General features: G+C 33.6%; 1 protein-coding gene across 1 annotated transcript in view; it reads right to left on the bottom strand.

Moving 5' to 3' along the window:
- GPC5 (glypican 5) overlaps positions 1–14,595 on the bottom strand; it is a 1,460,504-nt gene that overhangs the window by 692,981 nt on the left and 752,928 nt on the right. Inside the window, exon 7 of the mRNA XM_063595839.1 lies at positions 13,768–13,927. Within this exon, the coding sequence (XP_063451909.1) occupies positions 13,768–13,927 (160 nt within the window). The remainder of the gene's footprint in view (positions 1–13,767; positions 13,928–14,595) is intronic.

The raw sequence follows: 14,595 nt of genomic DNA, 5'->3' as shown, positions 1-14,595 counted from the left end.
TTAATGGGGTCAGAGCAGCAGAGATATCAGGGTCTTCACATACCACAGTCAACATGAAGGACTTCACTTCCTAAAAACCCAGAATCGACACACCTAAGCGGAAAAGCATCAGGCTAAATGAAAGGTGGCCAGGAAAACACATTTAATGACCTAGGTGAGAATGGCCGATCTCTGTTTTTAATGTGGGTAATCCCACTTTGAAAAAAAAATCCATTGATGACTGAGTCAAATGGGAGTTTAGTTGCACTCACACTCAGTTCATTGATCACAGCATATAGACAACAAAGGATGTCCCCTTTGGACTGGTCTTACAGATTGATTGAATCTATAAGCAAAAATTACTTTAACCAAAAAAAGCTTTGGTGGTGATACAGATAACATGTAATAAGACTTAAGAGTTGCTCGTTTGACTGTTGCAACGTTTCTTATATTGTTAACAGGTATAGTCAAATTAAAATAATTGCCTAAATTTTTTAATTTAAAAAACCCTAGAACTGTAAGAGATTTCTTTTTAAATAAAAAGGACAGGAATGGATCTTAATTGCTTTAGATTGTTTAATAACAGCATTAAACTGCTGAAATTGGAAAAAATAGTTTCAGATATCATGTTGCACATTTCCAGTTTCAATGGAAATAAAGTAGCAGTGAGTAAACCTTTTCAAACAACATATAGGAGAGTATCTCTTTTAAGTAATGAGAAGAACTCTCCTTTTATAAATGGCTCTTTCTCTGAAAATATTTTCAAGGTGACACATAAGTTAAATGAAAGAAGCAGTAGATGAACAGGGGAGACATAAAATGTATTGTGACTATGAGCACTTGAAAAATTTCCAATACACTGAGATATCCTCCCTTCTTTTTTACCACTTTATTTTACTCTCTAGAACTCTTTCAAAATTGATTCTTCTTCTCAGATCCCTCAAAACTGAATTTAAAGTTTCATCTAAGAGCCAATATAAAAGGTTATGTTTCATTTGCTATTTTTAATACTTTGAGTCACCCCGAGGTTTTACCAATCCTTTAAAACATTTCATTTTGGCACTCATACCATAATGATCCTTAAATGGCTGTGATTTCTATGATCTCATTTAGGATCATCTTTTTCATGTACCTTAGGGTCAACTGCACAACCCAACTTGACCCCACTACTCCAAACTGGAAATTCTGTTCTTCCAAATACACTCTCAATTTTATAAACACACAATACTCTCCTTCTCATCCATCCACCCATTCAACCATCCATTGATCCATCTACCCATCTGTTCATTCTTTTATTCATTTAGGAATGTTTTAAATACTATTATGCTTCTTAGAGCTGGCAATACTACATTTTAACTAGAAATACACAGAACTAACAATCTATTGTAGGTACAAACAAGCGAACTGGCATTTAAAATCTGGTTAATGGGTTCTACGGCAATGGTAGGCTTTGGGAGCATCTGTGAATGGAAATCCCAAGTTGGTAGTACAAGGAAGCTCTCTTGGGAAATTGATTGAATGATGGTAACAGTCATTAAGATAGGAAGCAGGTTTCAGGATGAGGGTAGCAGGCATGAAGAGCTCAGTTATGGATGTGGCAAATGAATATATGTGTGTGAGTTTCAGAAGAAACATTTGGGTTAGAGACATACAGGTCTCAATTACCTATGCATTAAACAGGATTCTTCTATCACTCAGGAAAAATATAGAGTGAGAAGTGAAAGGACCTAATAGGATTCCCAATGAATAACTAAATGAAAGGGATGGGTCAAGGAAAAACATAATTCAAGAAACTGAAGATTGACATTGTCAATTGTGGAAAATGAACAACTAATACAAAATTGGGGTGTGACTACAGGCTGACTCTGGCAACACCATTTTTAGTTGAGAAGGGGAAATGGATTGAGGAGCAAAAGAATATCAAGAACAGTAATTTCAGAATGTATACAACTATTTCAGGAAGTGTGTGGCTGTGATAGGATAAAGTAGTAAAAGTCAGTGGAGGAGATTATACATTTAGGAAGGTGAATATAGGGGTGTGTGTGTGTGTAGTATATTTATTGACTTTTCAAAAAGAGAAGACTGAGATAATCAACATGTTTTCTAAAAGGGCATAATTTATTGCAGGAAGAGTTTGAAGATACAGAGGCAAAAATGGACAATTTATAAAGCAAAGTCTCTGAGGATGCAACTGGGTCTGGTACATAGAACAAAAAAGTGGTCCTTGACAGGAGGTAGGGCACTGCTATTACCCAGCAAAAGGAAAAGAGGAAGGGGGTGAGCAGGAATGGAGGCAGATATGAATATCTTGTGGAACAAAGTTGAGGAAATTTCCATATGATAGTAAGGTAGTTAGAGAGAAGTGTCTTGATAAAATATTTAAGAAGAATAGAGTAGGTGTGTAGCAGCTTCTACACAGTACATGAAGGATAACTGACTGGGGGACTTAATATTAAGTCCCATAATCTTAAAATATTTCATAAATTTTATACTTTGACAACTCTACTATTGTGTCTCCTACTCCATGTGTATTCCATTTTTTCTCATTCTACTTTCAAGGAAAATGGAGAAAAACAATTCTTCAGCAAATGTTGCTGACTCTGAATTTAAAAAACAACAGTTTCTAGTAGAAACTGTGAACATGCGAAGTTTTGGGAAAGTTGGTAGTTAAATAGTCTATAATAGAAAATCTTGCTTTAGCTGGGCATGGTGGCTTACGCCTGTAATCCCAGCACTTTGGGAGGTTGAGGCAGGCGGATCACCTGAGGCCACGAGTTCAAAACCAGCCTGGCCAACATGGTGAAACCCCGTTTCTACTAAAAATACAAAAATTAGCTGGGCGTGGCTGAGTGGCCTAGAATCCCAGCCACTCAGGAGGCTGAGGCAGGAGAATCACCTGAACCTGGGAGGTGGAGGTTCCAGTGAGCCAAGATCACACCACTACACTCCAGCCTGGGAGAAAGAGTGAGACTCTGTCTCAAAAAAAAAAAAAAAAAAAAAAAAAAGCAAAGAAAAGACAAAAAAAGAAAATCTTGCTTTGTGGGTATAGGAAGTCCTATCTTAGAAAAAAATGTAATTAGCATCATCACAAAATAAATCCTTGATAATATTTTAAAATATACAGCAATATCAATTAAAGAATCTTATGCATGGATTGTGTAGGACATCAGAAATTCAAAACAAAAGACTTTCTATACAAAATTATAAATATAAACATAGAAACTAGAGTAACCCTCATTGAAGAAAATCTTAAGGGTTTTTTTTAAAAGTTCTCCATGTATTTTGAAGCAAATATATTCTTTCAATATGTTAGTTTTATCAAATTGCAAATTTAGCATGCCACTGATATTTCAAACATTTTCCTAGAAATATTCTTATAAGTGGAAATCTTATTTGTAAAATTTCTCCTGTTTATTCCATTGTAATATTTTATGCTATTGATTATAAGAATGTGATAGATATATAAAAATAATATTTTAAATTAAGAAAATATCTTCAACCAAGTTTGTAAGAAAACTTTCTAAAATGCTGAACAACACACACCAAGTAACATAGTTCCAAATGTTCACAGCCTAAATCAAATAAATAAACTCAATGTATTAGTAAGGACAGGTTTTTTGATTTTCTCACTAAGAGCACCTATGCTGTCTCAAATTATAAAATAATTTTTTGCCTTTACTTTACAGAAGATGACTCTTCTCTGTCTTTTTTATAACTACCTTCTGGAAAAAATACCCATAGACACTGGATTGTATGTTTTAATTTTCCTTGTTATCATATAAAGTTTATTTTTAAAAAGCTAATATTGAATAAAATATAAAAATGTTTAGCTAATTTTAGTAATCGTAATGGGTAAGGACACTTTTAGTATTATTCAGATAATGCGGTATATTTAATGTGGAATAAAGTGAGAAATTATGAAATATTTTAATTATCACATATGCTTCTAAGAGCCATCATTAGTCCTCAGATTGCAGTCATGAAATGACATTTCCCAGTAAAACAAATAAAGTCTCATGTAAAAATGGCTCATTCCAGGTTTGTGACAATGGATAAGCTGAGCTTAGTACATCTAAGTATACTAGATGGCAAAGAAACTAGTACGTATTTTAAGGGTCATCTCAAAGGACTCAAAGGCAAATGGAAAAGGTACCAGCTGGCAAAATCTGAGACAGTATGAACTTCAATAAAAATAAGAATTACAAATGTTTTTAAAACTGGGTTCATGATGACATTTAAACGTATATAAAAGAATTGGTCATCTTCTGAGAAAGGGAGGGAATCAATTTATTATCTTGAAAACTGGTTCAATAAAGAAAAATTCAAGAGTCTATCCTTCCTTTCCTGAGGTCACAACCAAAAGAAGTAATGGATCACTGAAATTGACTTTTGTATTGATAGTATCTGCCAAAGAAAAAAATAATAACCTGATAGAAAGGGGTGACATAGTTTGGAGGTTTGAATCTCATGTTGAAATATGATCCCTAGTGTTGGAGCTGGGGCCTGGTGGGAGGTGTTTGGGTCATGGGGAAGGATTCCTCATGAATGGCTTGGTGCCCTCCATATGATAATGAGTAAATTCTAGCTCTGAATGCATGAGAGATCTGGTTGTTTAAAAGAATGTGGCACCTGCTCCCATCCTCTCTCTCCATGTGATACACTGGCACTCCCTTTGTCTCCCACCAGTTTGTAAGCCTCCTGAGGCCTCACCAGGAGCTGAGCAGATGTTTGCACCAGGCTTCTCACACAGCCTGCAGAAACTTGAGCCAAAATGAACCTCCTTACTTCATAAATTATCCAGCCTTAGATACTTCTTTACAGCAATACAAAAACAAAGTAATACTGGGGAAAGGGCTAAATTTCTTTCTTCTGAAATTTCAGATAAGGAAGCAAAAATTTGTCATATACTTGTTTAAAAAGTGAAATCCAATTAATTATGAGGGAAATAGAAGTTAATTACTTGTTTTACTTCTATCCTTTAGATGAATATGAAAAATCAGTGAACGTGAAGAAAAGTGTCTACAAAGATCGGGAGCAGTAGAAACTGTCATCATTTCTAGTGAGAATATGAATTGGTACAATTGCTTTGCAAAGCAGGCTCACATACCTAGTAGAGCTGTACATAATCTTTTGTTTTGTGGCACTGCCCTGCTACTTCTAAGATATCCTGCATCCTCTTGCACATGTATATCAAGAGATACTTTCCAGATGGTTTAGAACAACATTGTCCAAATGCCATTGATTGACATCAACTCCAATATTCATCAACAAAATACATACATAAATGAGTTATGTATTCATAAATTAGAATACTATACTTTGGTAAAAGGAAATGAGGGCTGGGTATGGTGGCTCATGCTTGTAATCCCAGCACTTTGGGAGGCTGAGGCAGGTGGATCACTTGAGGTCAGTAGTTTGAAACCAGCCTAGCCAACACGGTGAAACCCTGTCTCTACTAAAAGTACAAAAAACCCAAAAATTAGCTGGGTGTGGTAGCACATGCCTGTAATCCTAGCTACTCTGGAGGCTGAGGCATGAGAATTGAACCCAGGAGGCGGAAGTTGCAGTGAGCTGAGATTGCGCCACTGCACTCCAGCCTAGGTGACAGAGACTCAGTCTCAAAAAAAAGAAAGAAAGAAAAAGAGAAATTAAGAGAAATGAGTACACCTATATCCATCAGCATGGATAAGCTTCAAAACCATACTGTTTAACAAAAGTAGTAACAAGACAAGAGAGACTGTATGATTTGACTCATATAAAATTCAAAAACCAGAAAAAACAAGTATTATTTAAGCATGCACATATTGTTGGTTAAAACTGTATTTTTTATAAAAGTTATGGTCAGGATAGGCAAACTCTCTGTTCAGTGAAATGTGTTCAGAGAGGGGCCTATAGGGCCATGGAAATGTTGTATTTCTTGGACTCGGTGGAGGGTTAGGTACAACTATATTATTTTCCTTAAATTATGTGTGTGTATAACTGTATCTACCACTATCTGTGCCTCTGCCTGTACTTTGCCCAATTTTTTTTTTTTTTTTTGAGATGGAGTCTCACTCTGTCGCCCAGGCTGGAGTGCAGTGGTGCGATCTGGGCTCACTGCAAGCTCGGCCTCCCGGGTTCACACCATTCTCCTGCCTCAGTCTCCTGAGTAGGTGGGGCTACAGGCGCCCGCCACGACACCCGGCTAATTTTTTGTATTTTTTTAGTAGAGCCAGGGTTTCACCATGTTAGCCCAATTTTATCAAACATTCCTTTATTACTAATTTATAGAAGCATTTTTAAAAAACTACCTTTTACATATTTTATCCAATACTTTTATTTCAATGGGCAGGTGTGAGTTGGGTAGACACTCTTGGAATGCTGACTATGGATTAAACCACTTAATCTTCACAAAAAAATCACTTGGAGAGTCCTGCTTTTATTCAGATCTTAAGGAAATCTAGGCACAGAACTTGTACAAGGTAGGAGAGAAGTTACTTGTTCAAGATATACTAATTTTATTGTGTGTATTTTTTAATCTTAAGTAGTTCACCATATTGCTGGTAAAAATGAATGCACAAACAAAATGACCACATAGAAGAGCTTTAATCATTCCTCTTTGCCCAGCAAATTAAATACAAACTCCACTCGTGTATTCAAAAAATCAATTGTAACATTTTTAATTCACATTTTTAGCTTTCCAATATTTTTTCAAGTAATTTAAATAATTCTGTTCCTCTGTAAACACACCCCTTGTTCTGTTCATGATGTTTGCTCCTCCCAGGGAACCTTCTCCTCCCTATTGTCAGTTGCTGAAACCAAATTATAAGTCCATCCTCTCAAATACCACTTTCTCATAAATATTGCAGGCAAATATTGGTTGCTTTTCCAGATTGCCCTTTCTCTGTCTCCTCTATGAAGTATTTTTTAAGCTCCCCATTTGGATAGTTTCTTTTCTTTCTCTGAGCTCACATAAAACTCTGATTGATCTCTGTTGGCATATAATGTGATATAGGGGATTGTGCACAGTATTTCTTCTGTGTTCATCACCAAATGGAAGAGTTGATAAATGTGAAACATTTCTGCTGAGATACCAGAGGTACTATTTCAAAATAGAAGTATCCTTAAAGAAAGTATAACCTGAGAGCGTCAGGCCCTGCAAAAGGATGGAAGTGGTTCTACTTTGGTGTTAAGAAGTAAACCTCATGCTAAAAATAATCAGAGACTGATACCAAAGTTCATACAGAATCAGCCACCATTACCGGCCTAAGTGTTACAGTTCCAAATGTCCTTAATCATATGATGCCTTCTTATAATGCTAACATATGGTGTTTTAAAAAATTTCATCATGCTTTAATAGAGAGTATTTTAGAGATACAAATAAAGACTGTAATAAAAAAGTGTACATTTTTGCTCTTCATAGTGTGGTCCTATGGACCAAGGAATAGTAACATCATCTGTAGGCGGGTAAGAAATGCTCCACCCTCAGATTTCCTGTATTATACTCTACTTTGTAAGCAGAGTCCCAGGTAATTTGTATGTATAAGAAAGTTTGAGAGGCTCTGGGATCAGCTCAAATACTCTTTTAAAAAATTATTTCTACTTAGTAAGCTCTCAATTTTCTGTTCAATAATAAGAAAATGACTACTTCCACACAGTTAGAGGTACTGAAGTCATTAAAGACCCGAAGATATACCTAATTTCTTTCTACCAGATGCACTTTATCAATCCCGAGACAGAATATCGCCATTTCAATAGCCACTCTGTTTATTCACAACAAAATGACATCAAAAATAGACCTAGATAAGAATGGGTTTGTTTCTGGTTTTGTTGATAGCTATATGACTTTGGCTAAGCCATGAGAAAATTTACCTGATAATATTTGCTTGAATTTTATTTTTTTTACTTCCTCTATTGATCATATAGTTACACTTAGCATTGTGTTGTTCAAAAAAGACCACAACTTCTCATTTTATGTTCTCTGGCGTGGGATAGATTTAGTTATGACATATTACAGAACAGCTGAGTGATCTGAAATGTAAGCTAGGAGGGCTCCTCTAAGCCTTAATTAATAAGTCATCCCTCTTCACCTCAGTGATTTAACATCAGTCTAAGCCAATGCAATGAAAATAATCACTTAGGCGTTCAAGGACAAACCTTTTACTTCAATTCTACTATTTGAATATATTAATACATAACTTTTCAAAAGAATGAAAGATGATTTTATATGATTCATTAGGTATCTACCTTCCATTATACAATATTGTTAACAAAATAGCAGGCAGTCAGGATGAGTATCAATTATTTAGAAACCAAAATGGAAATGTATAATCAGAAAAATATTCATAGTGATCACATATTAATTAAACTATGTTTATCTTAGACATATATTTCATTTCTCTTTAGTATAATTTTCATCAGTACTACCAAAACTGCACTAGATGGTAATTTCAAAGTATTTACAATTTTGAACATTAAACTGGATTTGGAAGTGTTTATCTGTGAACTTTTCTATGGTTTTATCATGCAGGGTTTTATCTGACTTTTAGAATTAGGTACTTGTAAAGTGTAGATCAAAGTATGCAATCATTACTCAAGATTACTTTCAATGTCTTGCAAAGGTTTTAATCGAATGAACCTTCCAAATATTATTTTTAGTATGAATGGATAAATGATAAGCCTTATTGAAAAAATAATTATTTTCAGTAAATTTTTCTTATATTTGAAAAAATATTAATGGGTTATTTTTCAACAGTTTACAAAGTAAGCTGAATATATTTTATTTTGATTAAATTTGGTGAAACTTTAATTTTAGAAAGAATATGCATAATCAGTAAACATATTTTAAACTATAATCATATAGTATAATGGCATCCAAATCTTATAGGCATATGTGTTTGAACTCATATTGACAGGAAAAAAATCAATGAGACTATATAACATTTTATAAAATAGTATCTACAATATGAATAAATACATAGTTTTCCTAGTTCCGGAAAGAAAGTAACATCTTTTTAAGGTCTCCTTAACTTCCACACCTACCTGAGACTTTTGAAGTGAAGGTGATTTATGGTGAAAATAAATATGAGGAAGCCAAGAACTTTCGCTCACTCTACAATCTTGCATTACTAAATAAATCAGCTTCCCTTATTCTTCAGTGGCTAATAAAGTGTAATTTTCATTTTGCTCTGTGCATAGAATATGCTATTCTCTTTCCTAGGTCATTCTTAGTACCCTGACATGGATACATTTGTTAGAGGCAGATACAAAGTTACCATGTGAGAAAACCAAAACACAACACAAACAATAGTTCTATTTATTTTACTCTAATCAACCAAAAATTCTAGATCTAGCAATTTAATATTGCAATGTATTATCCTACTATTTCTAAATTAATCATATTTAAGTCAGATACTTTCTGTTCCAATAAGCCTACCTCCTAAGGTATTATGCTGGGAAATGCTTTATGAACTGGATAGTGCTATCAGCGGCAGGGAACCTTATTATTATCATAATTACGATTCAGTAAGGAGTCTGTGGGAAAAGGGCTAGTTGTCGATAGACATGATAAAAGGTTTGAGAACTGAATGCTGGAATCCTCAAATATTTAGAATGTGGAATGATGAGGAGAAGCCCAGCAAAATAAATCCAAAGATTGAAAACCACCTTACTTTTTAAAAGTGTCTGGTATCTGGTTCTAGTTGTGATCAGATGCATTTTCCCTCGATTACCATTGTGAACCACCTTGCCAAAATGAATTTGATCATGGATTATGTATTACTTACTTTTTATAAGTAATTATTGTGATTTAAATCATAAGATCACATAAGAATTGTAAACAATGCCACCACAAATTTTCAAAATTATATGTAGAATAATTTTGCTACAAGCTGTTTTTAGTAGTTCTGCTTTTCAACATTTGAAGCTATCCAGATTTAGAGACCTAAGAATTACAGTCAGATATTTCAAGAAGTATAGATTTTAATATTAGATTCGTTCTGCATGGCCAAAAGAAGAGAATTATTTTTTCCAGTTGTGTTTAGAACCTTCATCAGTTAGCTACTGTGAAAGAATGGCAGGTGTCAGGCAAGGGGTGAGGCGACTTTTAAGTTCAAAGCCATTCCAATCCCGCAACCCCAGGTTACTAGTGAACTATCTATATCTATGTAAATGAACCAAATACATATAATAAAAATGTAGACAAATTTTCCTAATGGGATTTTTAAGCCATTATACTGAAATCAGTTACTTAAGAGTGAGAATTACATAGTATAGATGGCTTCTTTCTTTGAGAAACATTAGTTAACATTTAATTATAATGTATAGGTGGGATTACAAATAGAAATTATTTAGAAAGCAGTAAGATGGTTAAATAATTTGATAACATTGGTGATGAAGACAAAATGACACCTAAAAGGTACACAAATATTTTGGTGGTAAAACTTTGCGTATTGAAATATAGAGACCCCTCTGTCATCTGATATAAACATGAACAAAAACAGACACAGAAAATCAGTTCAAGTAATAATTAGCAAAATATTTACCAACTTTTTTCATTTGCATAAATATGGCAGAATCATGAAATTTCAAAGATAAAATATTAGTATTAATACTCATAACTATATATAGTTATATGTAGATATATACGCATATATAAATTTAGTCAGACTTTTTATGGTAACAAATGAACTGTGTGCTATTTATGTCATATTTTCCAAAGAATAAACGAAAGTGTAATGAAGAAATAGTGGTGCATTTCAAGTTCTTAACACAGATGACACTTTGTTAAACTTTTTAGATCACAATATGTTGAAGTCATTAAGACCATCTAAAACTATGCCTTAACTTGCTTTACCAATATTTTCAAACTGGGCCAAAACGGGCAAAATACTAGAGTGCTTTATAAAAATAGAAATGTGACCTACACTTCGCTCCTTTCCTCGTCCCTCTTTACTTTTCAGCATGCTATCCCACAGTGGTTTTCTAACCACTTATGAAAAATTGAAAGGCAACAGCTATAAACTCGTAGAAACATAATAGGCAACCCACTTAGAGCAGATGTGGATTTTCAGAAAATGCTTGCCTGGAGTTGCTGAAAAATCATCTCTCTTAAATCGCCCAAATTCTGATGGGTAACTGCTTGTACCATGCCTGTCCATTTCAGCAGTAATTGAAACCAAGGTTTTGAAGTAAAAATTTTTGTCAACTTGTCAAGTATAGTTTTGTGAAGAAAACTATTAGTAGTGGAATATGCTTCACTGCCTCTACCTCCTTTGTGAAACAAACAAAAAAGAGTGACCTACTAATATATAACAAGTTCTTGAACTTGTAAATAACTTCATGAAGTAAAAAACTTCCTATAAATATACTATTTATACACACATATGCACACACACTCACACACAAAAAAATGCTTTACTTTGTAATAACTTTATGTTCTAAAATACTAATATTTAGATGGCCATGTAATTATAGTACAAATAAATACTCCAGTTAGGATGAAAATGAAAGATTATTAAATATTGCCCTGATGGATAAGTGTTATAATTCCTAAATACAGTGGAAGATATTTTAGCTTTTAGTAAAAAAAAAATTGTTTCTAGTGAAAACCCTTTTTCATTTTCTTTCACCTAATATAATTAAATTGTAATTTGCTATTTGACCATGATAAAAATGTAATAAAGTAAAAACTTTCTTATATAATGACATAGTGTCTTTTTAATGACACAATTTCATGACTTAGTAATACTACTCATCCTGGCTTCACGTCATTTATCCATATACAATTTATATCCGTTATGCCCTAAGGGTTATTCCACTTTCAAACCTTTATAATTCTCATGAAAAGATATGGAATCAGCCCAAATGCCCATCAATCAATGAGTGGATAAGGAAACTGTGGTATATATATATATATATATATATATATGAATACTATTCAGCCATAAAGGGAATGAACTAATGGTATTCACAGCAACCTAGATGAAATTGGAGACTGTTATTCCAAGTGAAGTAACTCAGGAACAGAAAACCAAACATTGTACTTTCTCATTCATAGTGGGACCTAAGCTATGAGGATGCAAAGGCATAAGAATGATACAATGGACTTTGGGGGATTGGGGGAAACAGTGGGAGGAGGGTGACAGAAAAAAGACTACAAATTGAGTACGATGTATACTGCTCAGATGATGGATGCACCCAAATCTCACAAATCACCACTAAAGAACTTACTCATGTAACCAAACATTACCTGTTTTCCCCAAAACCTAAGGAAATTAAAAAATAATAAAATAAAACCTTTATCATTCTCAGAAATGGTGATAATTCACTAGTATCTTTTTCACAGAAAACTATAATTTTCATCAAAAGTTACTAGTCAAAAATAAACAAAACCACTAAGAATGCATGCCCTTAATAAATGAAACAGTCATTTTCATTTCCAAATTCTCTTGCTAATTCCCAAATACATTGTCTTTATTTTCTTACATCCATAATAATATCTTTAATTATATTTCACTTAACCAAAGAAAGAAAAAAAGGAGAAACCAATCTGGTAAGCTATATTAATACTCATAAGAACACATCTTTATCGCATTCTGTAAGAATAGAATATATTTAACTCGCACTAAGAATTTTGTGTCCTTTTGTTCAATGGCTGCTCAAGTGCACCAATTCTCATCTATTTATTTTCCATGTTAAATAAAATGTATTACTGTGTCTAATGAGAAAACATTTCATTATGTTAACTGCCTTTTTAATTTTGCACCGCTTTTGGCTTCCATTTTTTATACCAATATATTTGGCTTGTAAAACCAGATCTTAGAAGGAATGAAGAATTGATTTTGGAAGTGTTTATCGTGCTTTTAATTCACAATGAGAGAATTGTAAAGTAAATGAATTCTTCTCCCACCAAAAGGCATGTCTAATAGGTGCAAAGCAGCTCTGTGTGGTTTTGAGGGAAGCTATCAGACCAACCTCTACGTATGACTGCACCTTTCCAGAAGGTGACCCCTGCCTTTGGTATAATCAAGGTTACATGAATAGTTGAAACCAGCTATTCTAGGTACATCAACGTTTACATTATTTCTCAGTTGGTCACTTTTGTTCTTTTGCCCATATGAACAAATGCATGCAGATAACAATGGAGTGTGGAGAATCTATATTCCTTATCTTGTATGTGATAATCAGGAAGGGAAATCTATTTGGTAATTTTTTGTTGTTGTTTGAAAATTCTATCCTTTGTGGTAGTGATGAGTTCAGAAATGGTTACAAATCCATACAATCAAAATCAATGTTTAGTGAGTTTTTTTTTGGAAGGGGAAATTCATAAGCATCAAATCCAAGTAGTTTTCATGATCAATAAGCATATACCAATTTCTATGCAATTTGACTGTGATAGAAGTGTAATAAAGTAAAAACTTTCTTATATAATGACGTAATTTTTTAATTGCACAATTTGATTATTACGTAGTACTTACCCATCCTGGTTTCAGGTTATGTATCAATATACAATTAGTATCCATTATGCCTTAAGAGTTATTCCACTTTCAAACCTTCTCAGAACTGGTGATTGTTTACTAGTTTTTTTTCACAGAAAACTATCATTTTATTAGAAGTCATTAGTTAAAAATAAACACAACCACCAAGAATGTATGTCCTAAAAAACCAAAAATAGATTCATTTCCATTTCCAATTCCTCTTGCTTGTTTTTGAATTCATTGTCATTATTTCTTTACATCCATAACAATATCTTTAATTATATTTCAAAATCATTTTTTTAAAAAAGTGGTGTTAGAATCATACACTTACAGTCTGTGATCTTCAGTGTCCTCTTGACTTCTCCGCTTCCTGATCCCCCGCAACCATCTTCATCATCACAGTCCCCACTGACTTGTTCAACCATGCCTCCACCACTGCCCAGCTGAAGAAGTTCCCACTTGTCAGGTTTGGGTGATCTACCCTGTAACAACTAATTGTACATAAAGAAAGGCCTTTACTAATAGCAAATTTGAATAACATAAGAATTCTATTCAGAAAACTTACTTAGAATTATTTTGTTATGTGGATCCACTCTTTTGGTGTAGACACCAAGTCAAGTCTTTAAGAAAAATGAAACAACTGAAATAGTAATAAATAGTGGGCAAAGTCTTACACCTATAAAGAGCTACACTCTATGTATTAGTTCTGGGGCAATGGTTTGGATGATTCTTTGGGAAGCAAATGAAATTACACCTTCTTTGCTTATGGTAGTTTGTCTAGAGGATCCTTTGTTTCTGAACAAATAATGTTTAAATATGGTAAATCAAATTCTAGTACTCCCTCTGTAGTATATTGGTTGATAATTTTGTGCTGTTTTGTAAACCCACACTCCATATTTCTGAAGAAGTACGACTCTTCCAGAAAATGATTCTGTCTAAAGAAATCCAGAATTTTAGACATATACATTTATAGTTTCATTTAAACTTTCTTGGATCAAATACACAGTCCAATGCATATGGCACATACTGAACCTTGGGACAAAAGACTTAGGTCCTACATCCATTTCTACAAATGATTTAAGAAATTTAATGACTTCTCAGTTCTTGATTCTCAAGTATTTCATTTATTTTAATGAGCAAAACAGATGGAATAGACATT

Source organism: Pan paniscus, chromosome 14 (genome assembly GCF_029289425.2).
Source record: "Pan paniscus chromosome 14, NHGRI_mPanPan1-v2.0_pri, whole genome shotgun sequence".
Lineage (NCBI taxonomy): Eukaryota > Metazoa > Chordata > Mammalia > Primates > Hominidae > Pan > Pan paniscus.
This window is presented reverse-complemented; position numbering and strand designations above follow the sequence as displayed.